This window comes from Ptychodera flava, chromosome 2 (genome assembly GCF_041260155.1).
Source record: "Ptychodera flava strain L36383 chromosome 2, AS_Pfla_20210202, whole genome shotgun sequence".
NCBI lineage: Eukaryota > Metazoa > Hemichordata > Enteropneusta > Ptychoderidae > Ptychodera > Ptychodera flava.
In genome coordinates this window covers 13,901,545-13,918,674 of record NC_091929.1, presented here as the reverse complement: position 1 = coordinate 13,918,674, position 17,130 = coordinate 13,901,545, and the positions used below count along the sequence as shown (strand labels likewise).

General features: G+C 39.7%; 1 protein-coding gene across 1 annotated transcript; it reads left to right on the top strand.

Moving 5' to 3' along the window:
* Window positions 1–1,976: 1,976 nt before the first annotated feature.
* Window positions 1,977–17,006, top strand: LOC139115267 (nucleotide-binding oligomerization domain-containing protein 2-like). The gene is made up of 3 exons (XM_070677270.1): window positions 1,977–2,404; window positions 3,218–3,298; window positions 10,310–17,006. Exons 1-3 carry the CDS (start codon window positions 2,083–2,085, stop codon window positions 11,059–11,061), a joined length of 1,155 nt encoding a protein of 384 aa, XP_070533371.1. The 5' UTR covers window positions 1,977–2,082; the 3' UTR covers window positions 11,062–17,006.
* Window positions 17,007–17,130: the final 124 nt, after the last annotated feature.

Below are 17,130 nucleotides of genomic sequence, written 5' to 3'. Positions count from 1 at the left end.
CATATAGTATGTTGTTTAATTAGGATGGATATTATGACAGGGTTTTCACTAGGATATCTGACCGGGCAGAATTTGAAAGTACAGGGGGAGAACATGAGAGAGGCTTAGGGGGAAAGTGTCACAGGGGCTTTCCCCTATCTTGCATGGAAATTTTTAAGATATTGATGAGTGCAATGGTGCAGTCTGGTGCAATCTGAGAGGTGTTTGTTTTTTTATTTTTTTACCAAGTGAAACTGTTAGAATACCCCAAGGGGGAGAGCACGAGAGGGGGGTTCCCCCTCTCGTATTGGAAATTTTGAGAAATTGATGTGTTTAATGGTGCAATCTGAGAGGAGTTTCAGTTTATTTTGCACTCGGTAAAACTGTTTGAAAATGACATTGAACACTGATATTTTTTACATTTTTTGCATGATCAGTTTTTGAGTCACAATATTCAATAACCAAACAATGACAATACAATTTGTGAAAAACAGTTCTGTTTGCCAGAGACTGAAGACAAATGAATATACAGGAACGGAAAATCTGTGACCTTCTTGTGTCATTTCTCCAGCTGCCAGCTTCTAATGAAAAGCCTGAATATGGTATGTTTGCGATCCGGTGTTTGTGGTCAGAAAAACAAGGCTCAAACATTGTATTTCATTATATTTGTTGTTCCTCAATTTTTCATTGTCAAGGTACATCTTTCTAACAAATTTATATTGAGAAAATAATATATTGGTTTTAACACTAGTTTATTGACTCCTGTCTTGTGTTTTAAATTTTCACAATTTACAGAAGTCAAATAGTCCCCTTTAGATAGTGCCTATGCCATTGAGATATTGCAACAGAAATCCTGAAATATGATTTCTTGGGTCAGAAAAGGGAAGGAAAACATTGAGTATACTGAGGTGTAAAGTAGACCTATGTAGTGCATGCTTATATCATAAGTGCAGGGAAAAGAAACATAAGAATTGCTTGTGGTAACACATTTGCGCCGCCTATGGCAGCGCGCCGGCAAAGAATACATGAGAATAGGGTTTCCAAATTTTGCTTATTTCTGGTGCATTGTGACAATTTTTTTTTCTCTTCTGTCTGTTATAACAATTTTTTTTCTCAGGCCATGACAGGATCAAATTTTTTTTTCTTCTCTCTCACCTGGTGACAAATTTTTTTTTCCAAAAATCCTCCATATCCCCCCCCCAGAAATCAAATGGTTCTCCCTTATTCGGCCCATCGTGAAAAATGCATCTGAAAAAACCCGCCGGACCATTTTTTTATTTCGCTGTTATTTCTCACAATATTGAGATTTAGCATCTCATGAAGGTTCACTAAAACTCTATGGTTTTAGTTTTTTTAATTTCCCTCTTAGTTTTATGAAATGACGAGTTAACGATCGTTTGTGCTGTTGGCCGTGTTTTCACCTATTTTTGCATATCGTATTTTCGCTTCGGTATTCAAGAATTCCTTCATGAAATTATTGCCGAAATATCATAATGGACAGAGGAACATATGAGGAAATGGAATCTGCATCTCTTCCTGAATATTTAGCTGTGCGGCTAGGAAACTCGGCGAAGTTTACAACATTTCACGGAAGCTTGATTTGGCTCTCTTTACGCTCATTCAGCGTATGTGCGGCAAAAAGCGGGCACGCGTTGAGGGAACAGAATAGAGGCCATTTTGCCCACAGTGCATTGCAAACTTCTATAACTCTTCCGATTGCTTTGCAAACATTTTATATGTAGTAAAACCAACATATCTCCGAAATAAGTAATAGTATACTCTCGGCATATAACAAAATGATTTATCAATGTTTCCTTGTAATGTGATGTAATTGATGTAAATTAACCAAATCTTGCCCTTCCGTTGAGAGTGCCGAGACAAAAAGATCGGGTACCTGTTTCCTGCGCACTTGCGTGCAAATGCATATTAGCTGCGCAGCATTGAATAGCCAAGGTTCAAGTAGGACCAGGTGCCTAACACCTTCCAGGGTTCTATTCGTCAGACGTATTGTGACGCAGTTAAAATTGTTTCATTCTGTGCTGCTGTTTGTAGATATGTTTCTACTGCCTGTAAAATGACATATCTTCGTGAAAACCAGTCAAGATGTCGCGGATCAATCCTCTGCGTAGGTTGTATAACTTTCTATCCGAACAATTGTCCGAAGAAGACGATAGATCTTTGCGAAACCTGTTGCGCGGCGATCAGGTGACAACTCGTGAACTGGAACGCCTGAAAAGCCCAGCTGAGATTTTCATCAAGCTGGAGGAGTCTGGTCATATATCGAAAACAGATTTAGTGCTCCTTAAAGAGTTGTTAAAAGCAATCAAACGACTGCCCCTAGTCGTTGAAGTTGAAAAGGTCGAGGAAGAGTTGCAGGAATGCCAACTCGATGGTGTAAGCCGTGAATCGAGTGTCAAAGGCACAAGTAAGTTTGGCCAATACGTTACTCTTTTTCAGTATCGTAAATGGGCAGAAATATCAATTTATCCAACAATTGATGTAATCATTGCCGTGCAATATAAGAAGCTTGATATCTTCTGGTGAAGAAGATGTGAGAGAGGAATAGCTTTTGTATTATATTATCTTTTCTTCTCGCTTAACGGTCAAATTGATGAAATGTAACTAAAAATCGTTGAAGTCTTGATTACATTTCTATATTTTAAAAATCGCCATCTTTGTTAGGAATGTCCATATTTGTTTGCTTAGAGCAACAGACATTTAGAATGTCCATATCAGTCAGTGGCAGCTCACCTGATTCACTGAGGTCATGCTTATCCTCATTTGTGTCAAGGATTTTTGGGTTGCTATTTGCTAGAATCATGAGAATGACGTACTGCTTATCTCTTCTGACACGTAAATTAGTACACAACCAATCAGAATGACTGTGTCGTGATTCTCAGCCCGTGGTCATATCATGAGGAGGAATCAAAACTCACAAACAATAATAGTCCTGATGAAAAAAGGATCTGACTTTGAAATAAGGGTAAACTTCTGGTCTCGTTGGCGGCGAGGACCGAATGGTTGAGCACAGATATTAAAGCCAAGAAATAAAAGTTTTTCCGTGAATTGCAGAAGTCCCCTATTTAAATTCACACTTTTTAAAATTCATTCATTCATTCATTCACAAATGAACTTATATTTTTCGTGTGTTACAGTCAATGACGTGCATTCACGATTTGATCAAACAATTACGTAATAAGTAATGTCTCTATTGATTTTTGATTTTCTTCTACTGTAGATTTACCACAAGATGTAAAATATGACCCATTAATTCACAGCGCCGTTTCGGCCTCTGCCAAATCAACGCATGACGATGCAGGTATGTCCAACTTCTTGTGTGTATAAACTACGCATGGACAGAGTATGTTTCCCTAAAGTTTTTTTTCCCGGGGGCATTCCCCTCTACCTAAATTTTCTTGCGAACCTTTTGTTGAGTTATTGTATCAGTTTGTAATATTCTGACTCAAATGTAAAAGTTGTAACAAAGGATTGGCTGCATTTCGTCCAAAAGCACTCTGATTTAAACTTAAAGTGTACCATTTTATCCAACATCATGTTTTGGAAGGAATACCAATAAGTGAAATCACTGCTAACGTGATATATTGCTTTGCATGTTGTCAACAACCTTGCTGTTATCTCCTAGATGTCACAAGTAAGGTTAGAATAAGTAAGAAAAACGCACCAAACGCACCAAACACTGTCTAGCCGTGAGGGGCTTTGATAGTGTCACGTAGCGTGGGCAGTAGACGTATAAGAGACAGCACGATACACCGAAATATATTCTAAGTCGTAGTACTTTATTCAGCTGAGTAACTCCAGTTACACGGTAAACTTCTATGACCTACACTAGTCGTCAGGGTCACGGTTGAACGTCGTCTCGGGGCGTCGTCGATAAAGTGCGTCTAACAAGTCAAAATGCACAGTTTATATTGGCTTTCAGAAACTGCAAAGTCATGGTCTTCTCAGGATCTGCAAAGTCATGCGTCTATAATTAACTACGAACAATCGGCAAAGTCAAATCGCTGTTGGATAAGTACAATGTCAAACAAGGGTAAAGGTCGTCCAGGCATTGATGATAACTTCAGGAGTTGAAACAATAAAGGTCACGAAAACGAACACGGGAATAACGTGCAGGATTACTGTCGGTCATTACAGTCAAATTCAAAGGTTAAATTCTAAGCATATATATGGCTACGTTACACCTCCCAACCAAGATCGAAAAGCGTCCTCGCTCGATCTAAAAATCAAATCAAATCAAATCTATATCATAGTAAAAGTTCTTATGGAAAACGATGCAAAGTTCTAAGTTCACTAGTCTAGAGTTCGTTATGTCCGAGATTCATAATCAGTAATCAGTCCTTTGTCCAGTATATTATCAGGCGGTTCCCACGTGTCATCTTTAGGGCGGTAACCCTTCCATCTGACACGATAGCGGGTTTCATGACGACCGTCCGAATTAGTTACAGTTCGGTGATCGACAATTCTCAAGGCCTGATACACATCATCAGTTTCGTTGTCATCGCCATTACTTCCGGTAGTATCAAGTATGGGATTCTCATTAACATTATTGCGGTCAATAATGTCATTAGTGTCTGTTACAGTGTCATTATTTTCCGTAGGGTCACTTACAGAGTCAGTATCGGTATTTCCATTGTCAGTGTCCGGCAATTCATGTGGTCTATTGTTAGGGTCCGTATATGGTTTCATTCGATTCACATGCACAACTTGTTGCTTGCGTCGCGGATCACACGTGGCGAGGCGATAGTTCACAGGTGTTACTTTTTCCACAACACGATAAGGACCATGCCATGGGTGAAGTAACTTCGGTGATAATCCTCGTTGACTAACAGGTGTATACAACCATATTTTATCTCCAATGTCATAGTTAATGTCCTTAGCGTGCTTGTCATACTGCATCTTCTGCTTTTGCTGCGCTAACTGAATATTATCGTGGACAAGTGGCTGAATTTCACACAATCATTGAACCACTGTCTCACCATAGTCCTTAGGGTCAGTAAAGGTCGTTGTCGGCTTAGTGAGGGTAACATCAATCGGTAATCTCGGTTCTCTTCCGTACAATGTATAGAAAGGCGACTCCTTAGTCGATTCCTGCTTACATGTCCGGTACGAAAACAATGCCATTGGCAAATATAGATCCCAGTCAGTCTGATTATGATTGACGTACATACTTAATATCGTTAATAATACTCCATTAAACTTTTCAACTAATCCGTCACAATCCGGGTGATAAGCCGATGTGTTTACCTTTCTCGTGCTCATTAATTCACAAGTCTTTTGCACCGATGTCGACAGGAAGTTTCTACCACGATCAGACAACAATGTCCGAGGCGCAGAATGTCGGGCAATAATCTCATCGACTAACAGTCGGGCAACAACATCCGCAGTTGTCTTTTCAACGGCAAAGGCTTCAGGCCAACGTGTAAGATAATCCGAAAACACAATAATAAAGCGATTACCTCGTTCAGTAGTTGGAAGTGGTCCTAATACGTCGACAGCTACACGATCAAAGGGGCCATCAACAGGTATAGGCTGTAACGGTGCAACTGGTAAATTCTTTGGAGTCTTTTTCGTAGAGCAGTCAACACACGATTTACACCAGTGTTCAATGTCTTTAAACATTCCCAACCAATAGAATCGTTCTTGTATCTTACTGTACGTCTTGTGGAACCCTAGATGACCTGAGGTGACCTCGTCATGGCATGACATCATCACTTCGTCCTGCAGGGCGCGAGGAATGACAAGCTGTTTACGCACGTCTCTTCGCCGTCTCCCTGGGGCGGGCATCCACAGATGATACAGTACACCATCGTCGATAACATACTGGTCAGCATATAAAACAACTTTCCTAGCTGTCTTTGTATTGGTGGGAAGTTCATCATCGATCAAGTACGATATAAGCGGTTGCAAAGTCAAATCACGTCTTTGCAAGTCTCTAACTCGGTCTAATTGAAGTCCAGGGCTGTCTGTCGCGGCGATGATGAAGTCACGTGCACTTTTGTCTTCATCATCGTCTTGCGGTCGTCTGGAAAGTCCATCTGCATTTCCATGTTTTGTCCCTGGGCGGTGTTGAATTTCAAAGTCATATTCTTGCAAGGTCAATGACCAGCGGGCGAGTCGTCCTGTAGGCTCCTTAATAGTCATTAACCATTTCAGTGGGTTGTGGTCAGTAATAACAGTGAAGCGTCTACCATATAAGTATGGTCGGAAATGCTTAATCGACCAAATTATGGCTAGAGCTTCTTTTCTCAATCGTCGAATAGTGTTTCTCATGTTTTGTCAAAGTTCGGCTAGCATAAGAAATAACAACTTCTTTTTTATCATGTACCTGTACTAAGCAAGATCCAATGCCAGTGTCACACGCATCTGTATGCAGAACAAAGGGTTCATCAAAATCAGGGTATCCGAGTATTGGTGTTGAAATAAGCGCTAACTTCAAGTGCAGAAAGCGTCTTCACATTCGGTACTCCAATTAAACACATTGTCCTTCATCAACGGTTTGTTTAGCGGTGACGTCACTTTGGCAAAGTTCTGCACAAATCGTCGATAATATGATGCTAATCCAAGGAAACTTCGTAGTTGACGAACATCCTTTGGGCGCAGATAGTTCTTTACTGCATCAATCTTCTTCGGATTCGGTTTAATTCCATCTCGGGTCACAACATGTCCCAAGTACTCGATTTCAGTCTTACAGAAATGACATTTCCTACGTTTCAATTTCAGTCCGGCTTTTCGAAATCGAATCGAAGACCTCACGCAAATGGCGGAGATGCTCATGGAATGTTTTCGAAAACACAATGACGTCATCAAGGTAAATCAGGCATATTTCCCATTGAAGTCCAGCAAGTATTAATTCCATTAAGCGTTGAAAGGTACTTGGCGCGTTACATAATCAAAAGGGCATAACATTAAATTCATAGAGTCCGTTGTATGAAACAAAGGCGGTCTTTTCTCTATCTTCCGGCGCGACCTCAATTTGCCAATATCCTGATGCTAAGTCCATAGTCGAAAAATAACGTGCTTGCCCGAGGGCATCCAGACTATCGTCGATGCGCGGCAGCGGGTAAACATCCTTCTTCGTAACATTGTTAATCTTCCTAAAATCAACGCAGAAACGTTGCGATTGGTCCGCCTTGGAAACAAGAAGAATCGGGGCCGACCATGGGCTCGTCGAAGGTCGAATAATGTCATTGTCCAACATAGACTTAATATGTTCTCGTACAACAGGTCGTTGACTGGCGGGAACGCGATATGGGCGTTGCTTAATCGGAGGATGCTCACCAGTGTCAATACGATGTTGTACAATATTTGTCTTTCCCAAATCGTTGTCATTCTTCGCAAATACATCGTCATATTCCAATAACAGCTCGTCCAGCTGTCTTGTCTGCTCGGCAGACAAATCTGTCGTCTCGCACAGATTCACGCGGCTCCTCGAATTACCACCATCGGGCAACACCTCATCCGGGCCGGTTGCCGGTAATTCGCCTGGGTCGCAATTTCCTCGGTCCTCGTCAAGGCACGTCTGCCTAGAACCGGCATTCACTGGGTGATCATCATTATTACACTCGTCGTCATTTTCAGCACCCATATTTGCTATACACGCAATAACATTATCGTCGTCAGCAGTTTCAAACACACCAAGGTTCGTACATCTGTATATCTTCACAGGCTTATCTCTTGGGTTTACAACTAGAACAGGGCACGCCCATTATTTACAGTCACGAAGGCCCTTGCCAAGCCAACGCCCAACTTAACATGATCCCCTGGGCGCGCTTCCACAAGGCCACAATGTCCATCGTCTACATCTATGGCTGCCATGAACCTCTTTTGTGAACGGGCAGGAACTACTAAAGTTTCTAAGGCGACTACCGAACAGTCTTTCACATGACTTTTACTACGGCCACCATTAACTTCCAGCGGGGTATCACATCCCTCTACGGTGGCTTGTTGTTTAGTGAACATGATGTCAAGTCCGATATCATTCATTAAATCAGCTCCGATCAAACAGTCATACATGGAATTTGCGATAACATAAGCGGATAGGGAAATTTCTTACCGGCAATCTCGAAGTCGACTTCTATTCTTCCACGATGTTTAGTTTGTTTCCTTCCAATGTTTTCACACAAATTCCAGATGTCTGCAACAGCGGTTTATTCCTCAAATAGGCAAAGTTTGACGTAACTTTTCACTTATTATCGTAGTTCCGGATCCAGTGTCCGTTAACATCTTGACATCATCATCACCAATCTTCCCGTCAATACTACAGCTATGATTAATTGTTCCAATAACATAAGTCCGTATTTCGTCCTCATTATCATCATCAGTGTCTACTTCTTTTGTATCTATTAATCCGGGACATCATCAAATTTAACATCTGCCATCCGGGTATCCCCTCGTCCGACGGCAGTTTCTAGTTTGACAAATTCTGCTGTTGTCGTGGTTGAAATTGACTTGCTTGCTGCTGTGGCGGGAACCAAGTCGGTGGGTTGAATTGTGCAGGCTGCTGTGGCTGAATAAATGGATATCCAGCGGTCGGCTGCATTTGCTGGGACATTTGCGGCTGTTGTCGCTGATGTTGGCGATCAGGACAATGACGCTGCACATGCCCAACACGGTGGCAAATATTACAGATCGGCAACCATCGGTGGTTCGCTGGTTTCTGCCGGGCGCACCTCTATTACGTTGAAAACGTCTATCTCGATTGGCTGTGCGGTTAGCTGGGGCAGGTTTATCAGCAGAGTCAGAATTCCTTTCTAACGGGGCATTAAATTTCTCCATCTTTTCGTCTATCACTGACTCCATTTTCTTCATCAAAGTCTCTAACATCGATTGCATTATATTGTCGGAAGTGGGCGGTTGTACAGCAGCCACGGTCGTGTCTTCTTGGCTGGCTGATTTAGCACTGAAGGGGTCTAAAGTGGAGAATAACAAAACATCACTCTTACCGTTGACAAGTTCTTCGTTGCATTCTAATTCTTCGGCTTTTGCGACACGTACGGCCTTTTCAAATGTAGCAGGGTCTTTTGACATCACCATTCGCTTCAGAGACGGGCGCAATCCACGGATGAAATGTTCTCTCATGAGCTCAGACTGGCATATCCATGTGAGCGCGCAGAGTCAGTCGCTGTATAATTCTAGCGAATTCCTCCACAGGCTCACCTGGTTTCTGATTGCGATTATACAGTTCGTTGTAGAAAAGTCTCTGAGTTTCTTTTGGCAGGAAATTTTCTCTCAGGGCCTCAGTAACACGGTCATAGTCGTACTGGAGTTTGATCGTCTAAGTCGTTCCAAAAGTCGGCTGCAATTCTCGTAGATAGGCGGGCAAAATCTCGGCCTTGCGTTCGTCTGACCACCTATTAGCCCTGGCAGCTCGATCAAACTCTTTCAGAAAAGTTTCAACGTCGTCACCAAGTCTTCCATAAAATCTTGATGGAGTTACAACAGTTCGGGCTTCGGTATATCCGGCCATATCAGGATATCTTGAAGCAGGAGTGTCGATTGATCGTTGTCTACGGCCTGGCATTATAATACTAGCAATGTTCGAGCAACAGAAATGTACGTACCAATCCTTTGAACGATGAGCGGCACCAAAATATCACGTCGAGCAGAAGGCGCTGGCTTGAGTCGATCCGAACCGCTGCACACCAAATATGTCACGTAGCGTGGGCAGTAGACGTATAAGAGACGGCACGATACACCGAAATATATTCTAAGTCGTAGTACTTTATTCAGCTGAGTAACTCTAGTTACACGGTAAACTTCTATGACCTACACTAGTCGTCAGGGTCACGGTTGAACGTCGTCTCGGGGCGTCGTCGGTAAAGTGCGTCTAACAAGTCAAAATGCACAGTTTATATTGGCTTTCAGAAACTGCAAAGTCATGGGTCTATAATTAACTAAAAACAATCGGGTCTCAGGATCTGCAAAGTCATGCGTCTATAATTAACTACGAACAATCGGCAAAGTCAAATCGCTGTTGGATAAGTACAATGTCAAACAAGGGTAAAGGTCGTCCAGGCATTGATGATAACTTCAGGAGTTGAAACAATAAAAGGTCACGAAAACGAACACGGGAGATAACGTGCAGGGTTACTGTCGGTCATTACAGTCAAATTCAAAGGTTAAATTCTAAGCATATATATGGCTACGTTACAATAGCATGCACATCCTTTTAAACTAAATTCAAGATATTCCAAAGTCGATGTAGGCAATCCTTCCTCAATAATACCTCTTGTAACAAAGTCAATTTGCGTAATATCCATACTTTCGCTACTTTTTCACACTTTTCCTACATTTTACCACGATATTTCAGATCTTATCCTGCAGTGTCAGGCAACGTTGAGAAAGTCGTACAAAAGGTTATCCCACATACTTCCACTTCCATGGTTAGACGGAGCAGACAGGAGACTGAAGCTCGAAAATATCTATACTGAACTGGACTTGCAAAGCAGTGATGGTTTCAAGCAAATCGTACAGCGAAAAGACATCTTTTCATATAGTGGTGACCACGAGAATACGAACCGCATACTAATTGAAGGTGATCCGGGGTATGGCAAATCAACGTTTTGTAAAATGATAGCCTACGATTGGGCTAAAGGCGAAACGAATTACTTACGTGATTTCCAATTACTTTTCCTATTTGAGTTGAAAGACCTTCAAGAGTATCACAGTGAAAATACCGGAAAACAGAGCCTTAAAGATGCAATTTTTGATTTAGTTCTACGAGGTGTTAATGAGAAGGAAAAGCTTTGGAGTTTTATTGAGAATAACCAATCACAAGTTTGTTTTATTTTCGATGGTCTCGATGAAGTTTCTTCCAGTAATCTTCCAGTATACTTCAAACAAATGGTGCAGCAAAAATGGCCGTTGTTGCCCGACTGTCATGTAATCGTGACATCTCGAATAATTAGAGATTGTGATTCAAAACATATGTACGATAAAAAACTATCGATAAAGGGCTTAGGTAGAGAAAAGGTAGAATTATTTGTGAAGAAATATCTTAAATATCAAGGTTCGATAGGAAAAGCTGACGAAATTAGGCTTTGTCGAAAGGTTTATGCTTGAAGTTAAGAAGACCCTTTCTCCACATATTTTATACAGTCTCATGCAAAGTCCTTTGAATACATTGATGTTATGTGAGATTTGGAAACAGAACAGGAAAGTGCCGCAGTTTATAACAGAAATATATAAAGCAATAGTAGAATACATGGTCAAACGGTACTGTGAAAACAATACAGAAGATCTTACGTTAAATGATACAGAATGAAAGACACCTTGATTTTTCTTGGCAAAAAATCAGTTCAGGCTTTATCACCAGAAAGGCGTCAGGTGTCTCTGAGTAACGATGAAATAAAAAGTCATCCTCACATCCTAAAGTTGGGATTCCTTTCCAAACCATCGACGTCACTCAAAGGATTTAAATTCTTTCATCAAACTTTTCAAGAATATTTTGCAGCTTTGTACACAGCTGATCTGTGTTCAACAAACCCTTCAGGGTTTGCTGATATTATCGATATATCAGGTATCTTCAGCCGGCATTATAGCAAACCCGCACTCGTATTTTTAGCTGGACTGCTCGAAGATAAACAAAGTAAAATGTTTGAGGCATGGTACCGTAAAATGGACATAACTTTTAATCATTTTGATCCTACTTTTATTTTACAAGAAAGCGGGTTTGTCACGGAAGAAATTATCAATCTGTGTGCAAAAGTTTTACCCGATTCACTTTCAGTAGAGATTGCTGATTTAGAAAATAATGTCAACAAACGTAAGTTTTAAATCACCAAACTGTTGTTACAATGTCCTGACATTCGTTCAGATAAAGTTAGTATTAAGATGTCTGCATCAAATCCAAATGCAGCGGAAATATACGGTACCTGTCTTGTTTGTTTAAACGCCAACTCGAATAAAATAGAAGTCGAACTAGAGATAGATTGTGACCTTAGTAAGTGCGCTGTCAAGCACCACTTAAACGATTTAGCGTTTGCTAGCGATTCATATTACCAATGATATTGTTAGTTTGCATATTCGTAACCATGGTGACATCGATATGCTTCGTAGTATACCAAATATACTTGATGTATTTCCGAAGATAAACGCTAAAACGCATATCATTACCGGCTTACCTTTGAGTCCAAACTTGATTGATGTTGTACTTTTGAAGCTGAACGACGCACGTTCATTACATTCAGTCAGGCTTGTATTCGACGAACAGAAGAACATCTGTCGTTCTGAACTACAACGCACACGAGCAGTGCAGATAACATCGAAAGTAGGTAAATGTAATATTTGCTGCAACATTGATGACATGAACTTTGATTTGATAAGTTTCCAGCGATTGCTCGAGTGCTTTACATCAGGCACTGGTGATAGAGTGGCACCGAACATCAAATTAACATGTGATTTTCGAATTGAGGGTGTACAAACTTTTGTAGAGAACATCTTAGATAGGATGATGTCAGTTAATATTGATGAGTTAACGTTAGATTTACTGAGTCATTCAAATGTTGATATAGAGAAGATATGTCCTCAAATCGATGCCATCATGAAAAGAGTGTCATCCATATCTGCACAAACACTTAAAATACATGGATTTCCTTTTGAAAGTTTAGAGCTGATCGAGAAGGTACACGAACATCTTAGTGGCAATAAATCATTGAAGTCTGTCCGTGTAGTATTTGAAACATATAGTGAAATATACAAAGTGCACATAGACGCAAAGTTTGGGAAGTTTAACATATGTTACGAAAATCCGTTTATAAACTTTGATTTGACCAGTTTCCATCAGTTACTTTTACGACATGCCTCATTGAATCACCCAACAGTTATTCTAAACGTTCGCGTGACTTGTGCAGGGAATGCAATTTGTATTAGTTATATGCATGATATAATACGTAGGATGGAATCAGTTCCTATTGATAGGTTAGCATTTGAATTTAGGGAGAATGTAATGGAGAATCTAGCGGACGTCTCTAGTCGTTTGATCGGCATAGTAGAAGCCTTATCTTTGATTTCTGCTAGAGAACTCGTTATTACAGGATTGCCTATTTGCAATATAGAATTTATAGCAAAGATACATAAAGTAATAGTCACTAACAAGCCATCAGGGTCAGTTGAGGATCGAATTCCAAGAAACATTTCGCAAAATGAGGCAGAACAATCTTAAAATCACAGCAAAAGTAGGGTCTTTGGAATACAGTTTCAAGATGAGTGACTTGAATTTCGATTTGTCAAGACTACAAGGGTTGCTTTCAGAGCTTACGTGTGTAGTCAGTTTTGACGCAACAATAATGTGTTATTTCACAGAGAGTGATGTTGGCAGTTACATTACGAATCTCTATTCTAGATTTAAATATGTTGACATTCACATATTGTCATTGTTCGTTTTCGGGTTTACTAACTCAGACACGAAGGACGCTCTCCTGTGTGAAAAATAATATTATGATGGCTTTGAATATATTTCTGCAAAGGAACTTAATCTTTATATCCGTGGATCGACTGACGAGCACGGACATATAAATTTCATAACACTGCTGTATGAACGACTACATAACAACACTACGTTGAAGAAAGTCCGTATTGATTTTAAAGTACATACTCGACCAGAACCATGTAAAGGTGAGGCCATTCACATCATAGCAGAGTTTGGAAAGTTCAGAATCGTTTACAATTTATATCATTTGAAATTTGAACTCCAGAGCCTATATCAATCCCTTTCCAATCGGGCATCACTGCACAATGATAAAATTACCTTGTACATTACAATCTATTGTGACTTAAACGATAGGGCTTTCGAGACTTACATGAAAGACATGACTGTCAACATGAAAGCAGTTGACGTATCTCAGGTAACATGCAACTTTTTCAGCTGAACCACTGAAAATGCAAATCGTATTCAAAACATATTGACAAGTATTGCGCAAGTAAGAATGCAAACACTCTTCGGTTTGGGGATACCCTTCGGTAATCTAGACGTATTTAAAATAGTAAGTGAACCGTTCAGAAAACTTATGCCAAATACAGATTGCTACTTTTTGTCAAGACCTACATGCCCGACATACTGCAAATTAAATCTTTTGCAACACTCTAGTCTCATAGTTTATTGTAAGACACGTCAGATCAATCTTAGAATTTGTAAAGCAAGCTGTAGTCTGGTCAGTTTTTATCAGAGGTTCTTGCAGATCTGTTTACCAGACGAGAGTGGTGTAAAGATTGAGGCACACGTAAGTTATGACGGAAACAGGCGGCAGGCTGATTCAGACATTCAGTACTTGTTAGCGGGAAATAAGTCCCTAAAATTCGAGCTACTATCGTTTCTTGACAGATGTAACTACAACAAACTGTCAGTTGAAGGCAGCGAGATGCGAGAGATGCGTTTAAGACCGTTGTAGCCATGAATACTGAAATTATCCGTTATGAAAATTGTCCGGCTATCAACTTCGAATTTGAGATATCTGTCCTTGATATCATGTTATGGAGTCGGTCGTCAAAAATTTGTATGTCATTTCGTGAAAAGATGAGTAGGCCTAGAATACTAGATGAGATTAAGAAGTTTGAAGGTGATGGGTTTGAAATACACTCTTTGGAACTGACAAGTCGTCGTATATCAGTACATGGCAATTACACCAAGTCTCCGATGTCAGCTAAAGTAGTCAAACTGGCATTCGCAATAGGTCATTCCTTAAACAATGACTTCCAGCGCGATGATATCAGGGCGGACACTTCTCTATTTCGAGAACGAGATGGAGTTCCCGTTTCATTACTTAGGGTTTGCGGTATTGATATTAAAAATGATGATGAAACGATAGAACAAAACCAAACCAGGACAATAACACTTCGTATGCTGCGCCAGTATGTTTCAGCACTGGCTTTCGTAACACATGTTTTAATTTTGGACGGTGAAGTCATACCGGAAGAAAACGTAGAACGACATCTGACAGAGATTATGACACTTAATTCCCTGGAAACGATCAGTTTTAGAGGTTGCAATTTGAACAAAATCGATAAATTCGTTATCGATTGCATAAAGAAAACAGACAAAGTCAGAAATGATCCCCTCAAAATTGGGCTCTGTCATGCATTAGAAACAACAAATATAACTATGTTAAAAGACGCATTAGAAACAGACGGTTTTGTCCATCGTACATATTTTTCTCCCTCTGATGGAAAAAAGAGTACGGAATTGGCAGGCAAACGTGTTGAGGTTATTTTGATTCCTTGCAACCAGGATAATGTAAGCCACGTTCGAACTGAATTAACTTGGTGTGCTTTCAATGATATACACAACCGACGAAATGAATATATGCCGTGTATGTACTTCTGAATGACATAAAGTAGAAAAAGGCAATGTACAGTAGTAGCTGTGTATCTTTCTTGGCTTTGTAATTTACTTACCTAGTATCTCAATTCATCTGGTGCGAAACTTTTATTAGTGGTATATTTTCACAATCGGGGCATTTTTCATGAATATTGTAGCATGTGTTCGGTTGTTCATTTCTGTGGGAAACAAGAAAATTTGCGAGACTACGAAAATCGTATGTGTATATAACGGCTACACTGTTGCTAATAGTAGTTTCAAACGTTTAAACTTTAAATCCCGACTTAACTTAGTGTGTGAGTCCAGGATTATGTAAGTACAATTGTATGCTTTCAAGAACGGTGCTTGTTACCTCAGTCTTAAATCTTTCAATGACCTGTAAAATGAATGTAGATTTTGGAACGAAGTTGTTGTAAACTGTTGACAGTTAAATCAGTTGAATTATCAGGTATGTTTAATTTTAAAGTTATTTACATCCGCATTTAAATCTTGTGTAAACATTATGGAGATATCAATAGACAGGGTGCACATTTACTCACTTTAGAGCTGTGAGCAGATGTTTGTTTCATATCAAAACTGTTTTTATAAAGAAGAAGATTTCAGTAATACACAGTGACACTGTGGAAAACGACGTATATGTAAACTTCTTAATTTTGTACTGTACAGTTTAGTTCCATGACAACAACCTTCACCTAGGGAACCGAAAGTGACTTCTTTTGAAAATAATTATGATATGTTTTGCTTCCAACCACATTCACGGTCCGAGTAGTGGCACTAAGAAAACATAGCCTGCATACTTGCTTTAATGTTTTTGGATTCAAATATGGGGAGGTTTTTGTGTTGTATCTTTCTGCTATCGTCAAAACACACTATGAATTTTCGGAAGGAGCATGCTTCGTTAGCAATCCTCGAAGTATTACCAACAAAGCTGCTTGCTTCGTTACTTTCCCTGAAGCATACAGAAACTCGTAATGTAAAGGTAGCCAGTCAAGCTTGTACTCACTTATAATGGCTTCACTAGTGCTGCCATGTAGGACTTCTTTTGAAGAGAATTGTAGCATGACTGCAATGTCACAGACTGTTACTGTTACACAAATACAGCCTTCATTGCCGCTACTAACAAATAAATTAGCACTTATTAATTGGTAGACCCACTCTGTCCCTTTCAGTGCTCACGGATAATGCAATACTGCGCTAAGCACGAGCAATTACAGCTAACGTAAAGTATCCTTTGTATCCCTCTTTTGAATAATTGCTTTCAGGAAGGAGATTTCGCTGCTTGAAGTGTAACAAATAAGGTACAGCAAGAGCTTTGTTCCAACAGCCATCAAGAGACTCAATCTCTGAAGTGTATTTTTCGTGTGTTTGCTGACATAGTCTGTGTTTTTTTGTTTTTTTTTTTTATGTCTGTCTGGTTGTTATTTATTTCCTCTGAGCTGTAAGGTGATTATCCTTTTTAGGACAATAAAGTATAACAATAATAATAATAATATTCGCAAGTCTTACTTATACATGTTAAACTACAGACTATTGCGTCGTATGTCTTTATTAACATTACTTTGAAATAAATTTATATTTTGTACAATGCTCGAATAAACCCTACTACTATCTCTTTATGTTAATTAAGCTTTGATTTTATCAACTTAAGAGTATGCATAATGTATTACTAATAAAGTGTTCACTGATTTTTGAATGAAAAAAGGTTATCGATATGCAATTATTTACATACATAATTATTCTCTCCGATGTTGTTTCTCGAATAATGATAAACAAGTTAATAAAAGATAATCGTAGACGTCTATAATTGTGGATGCAGC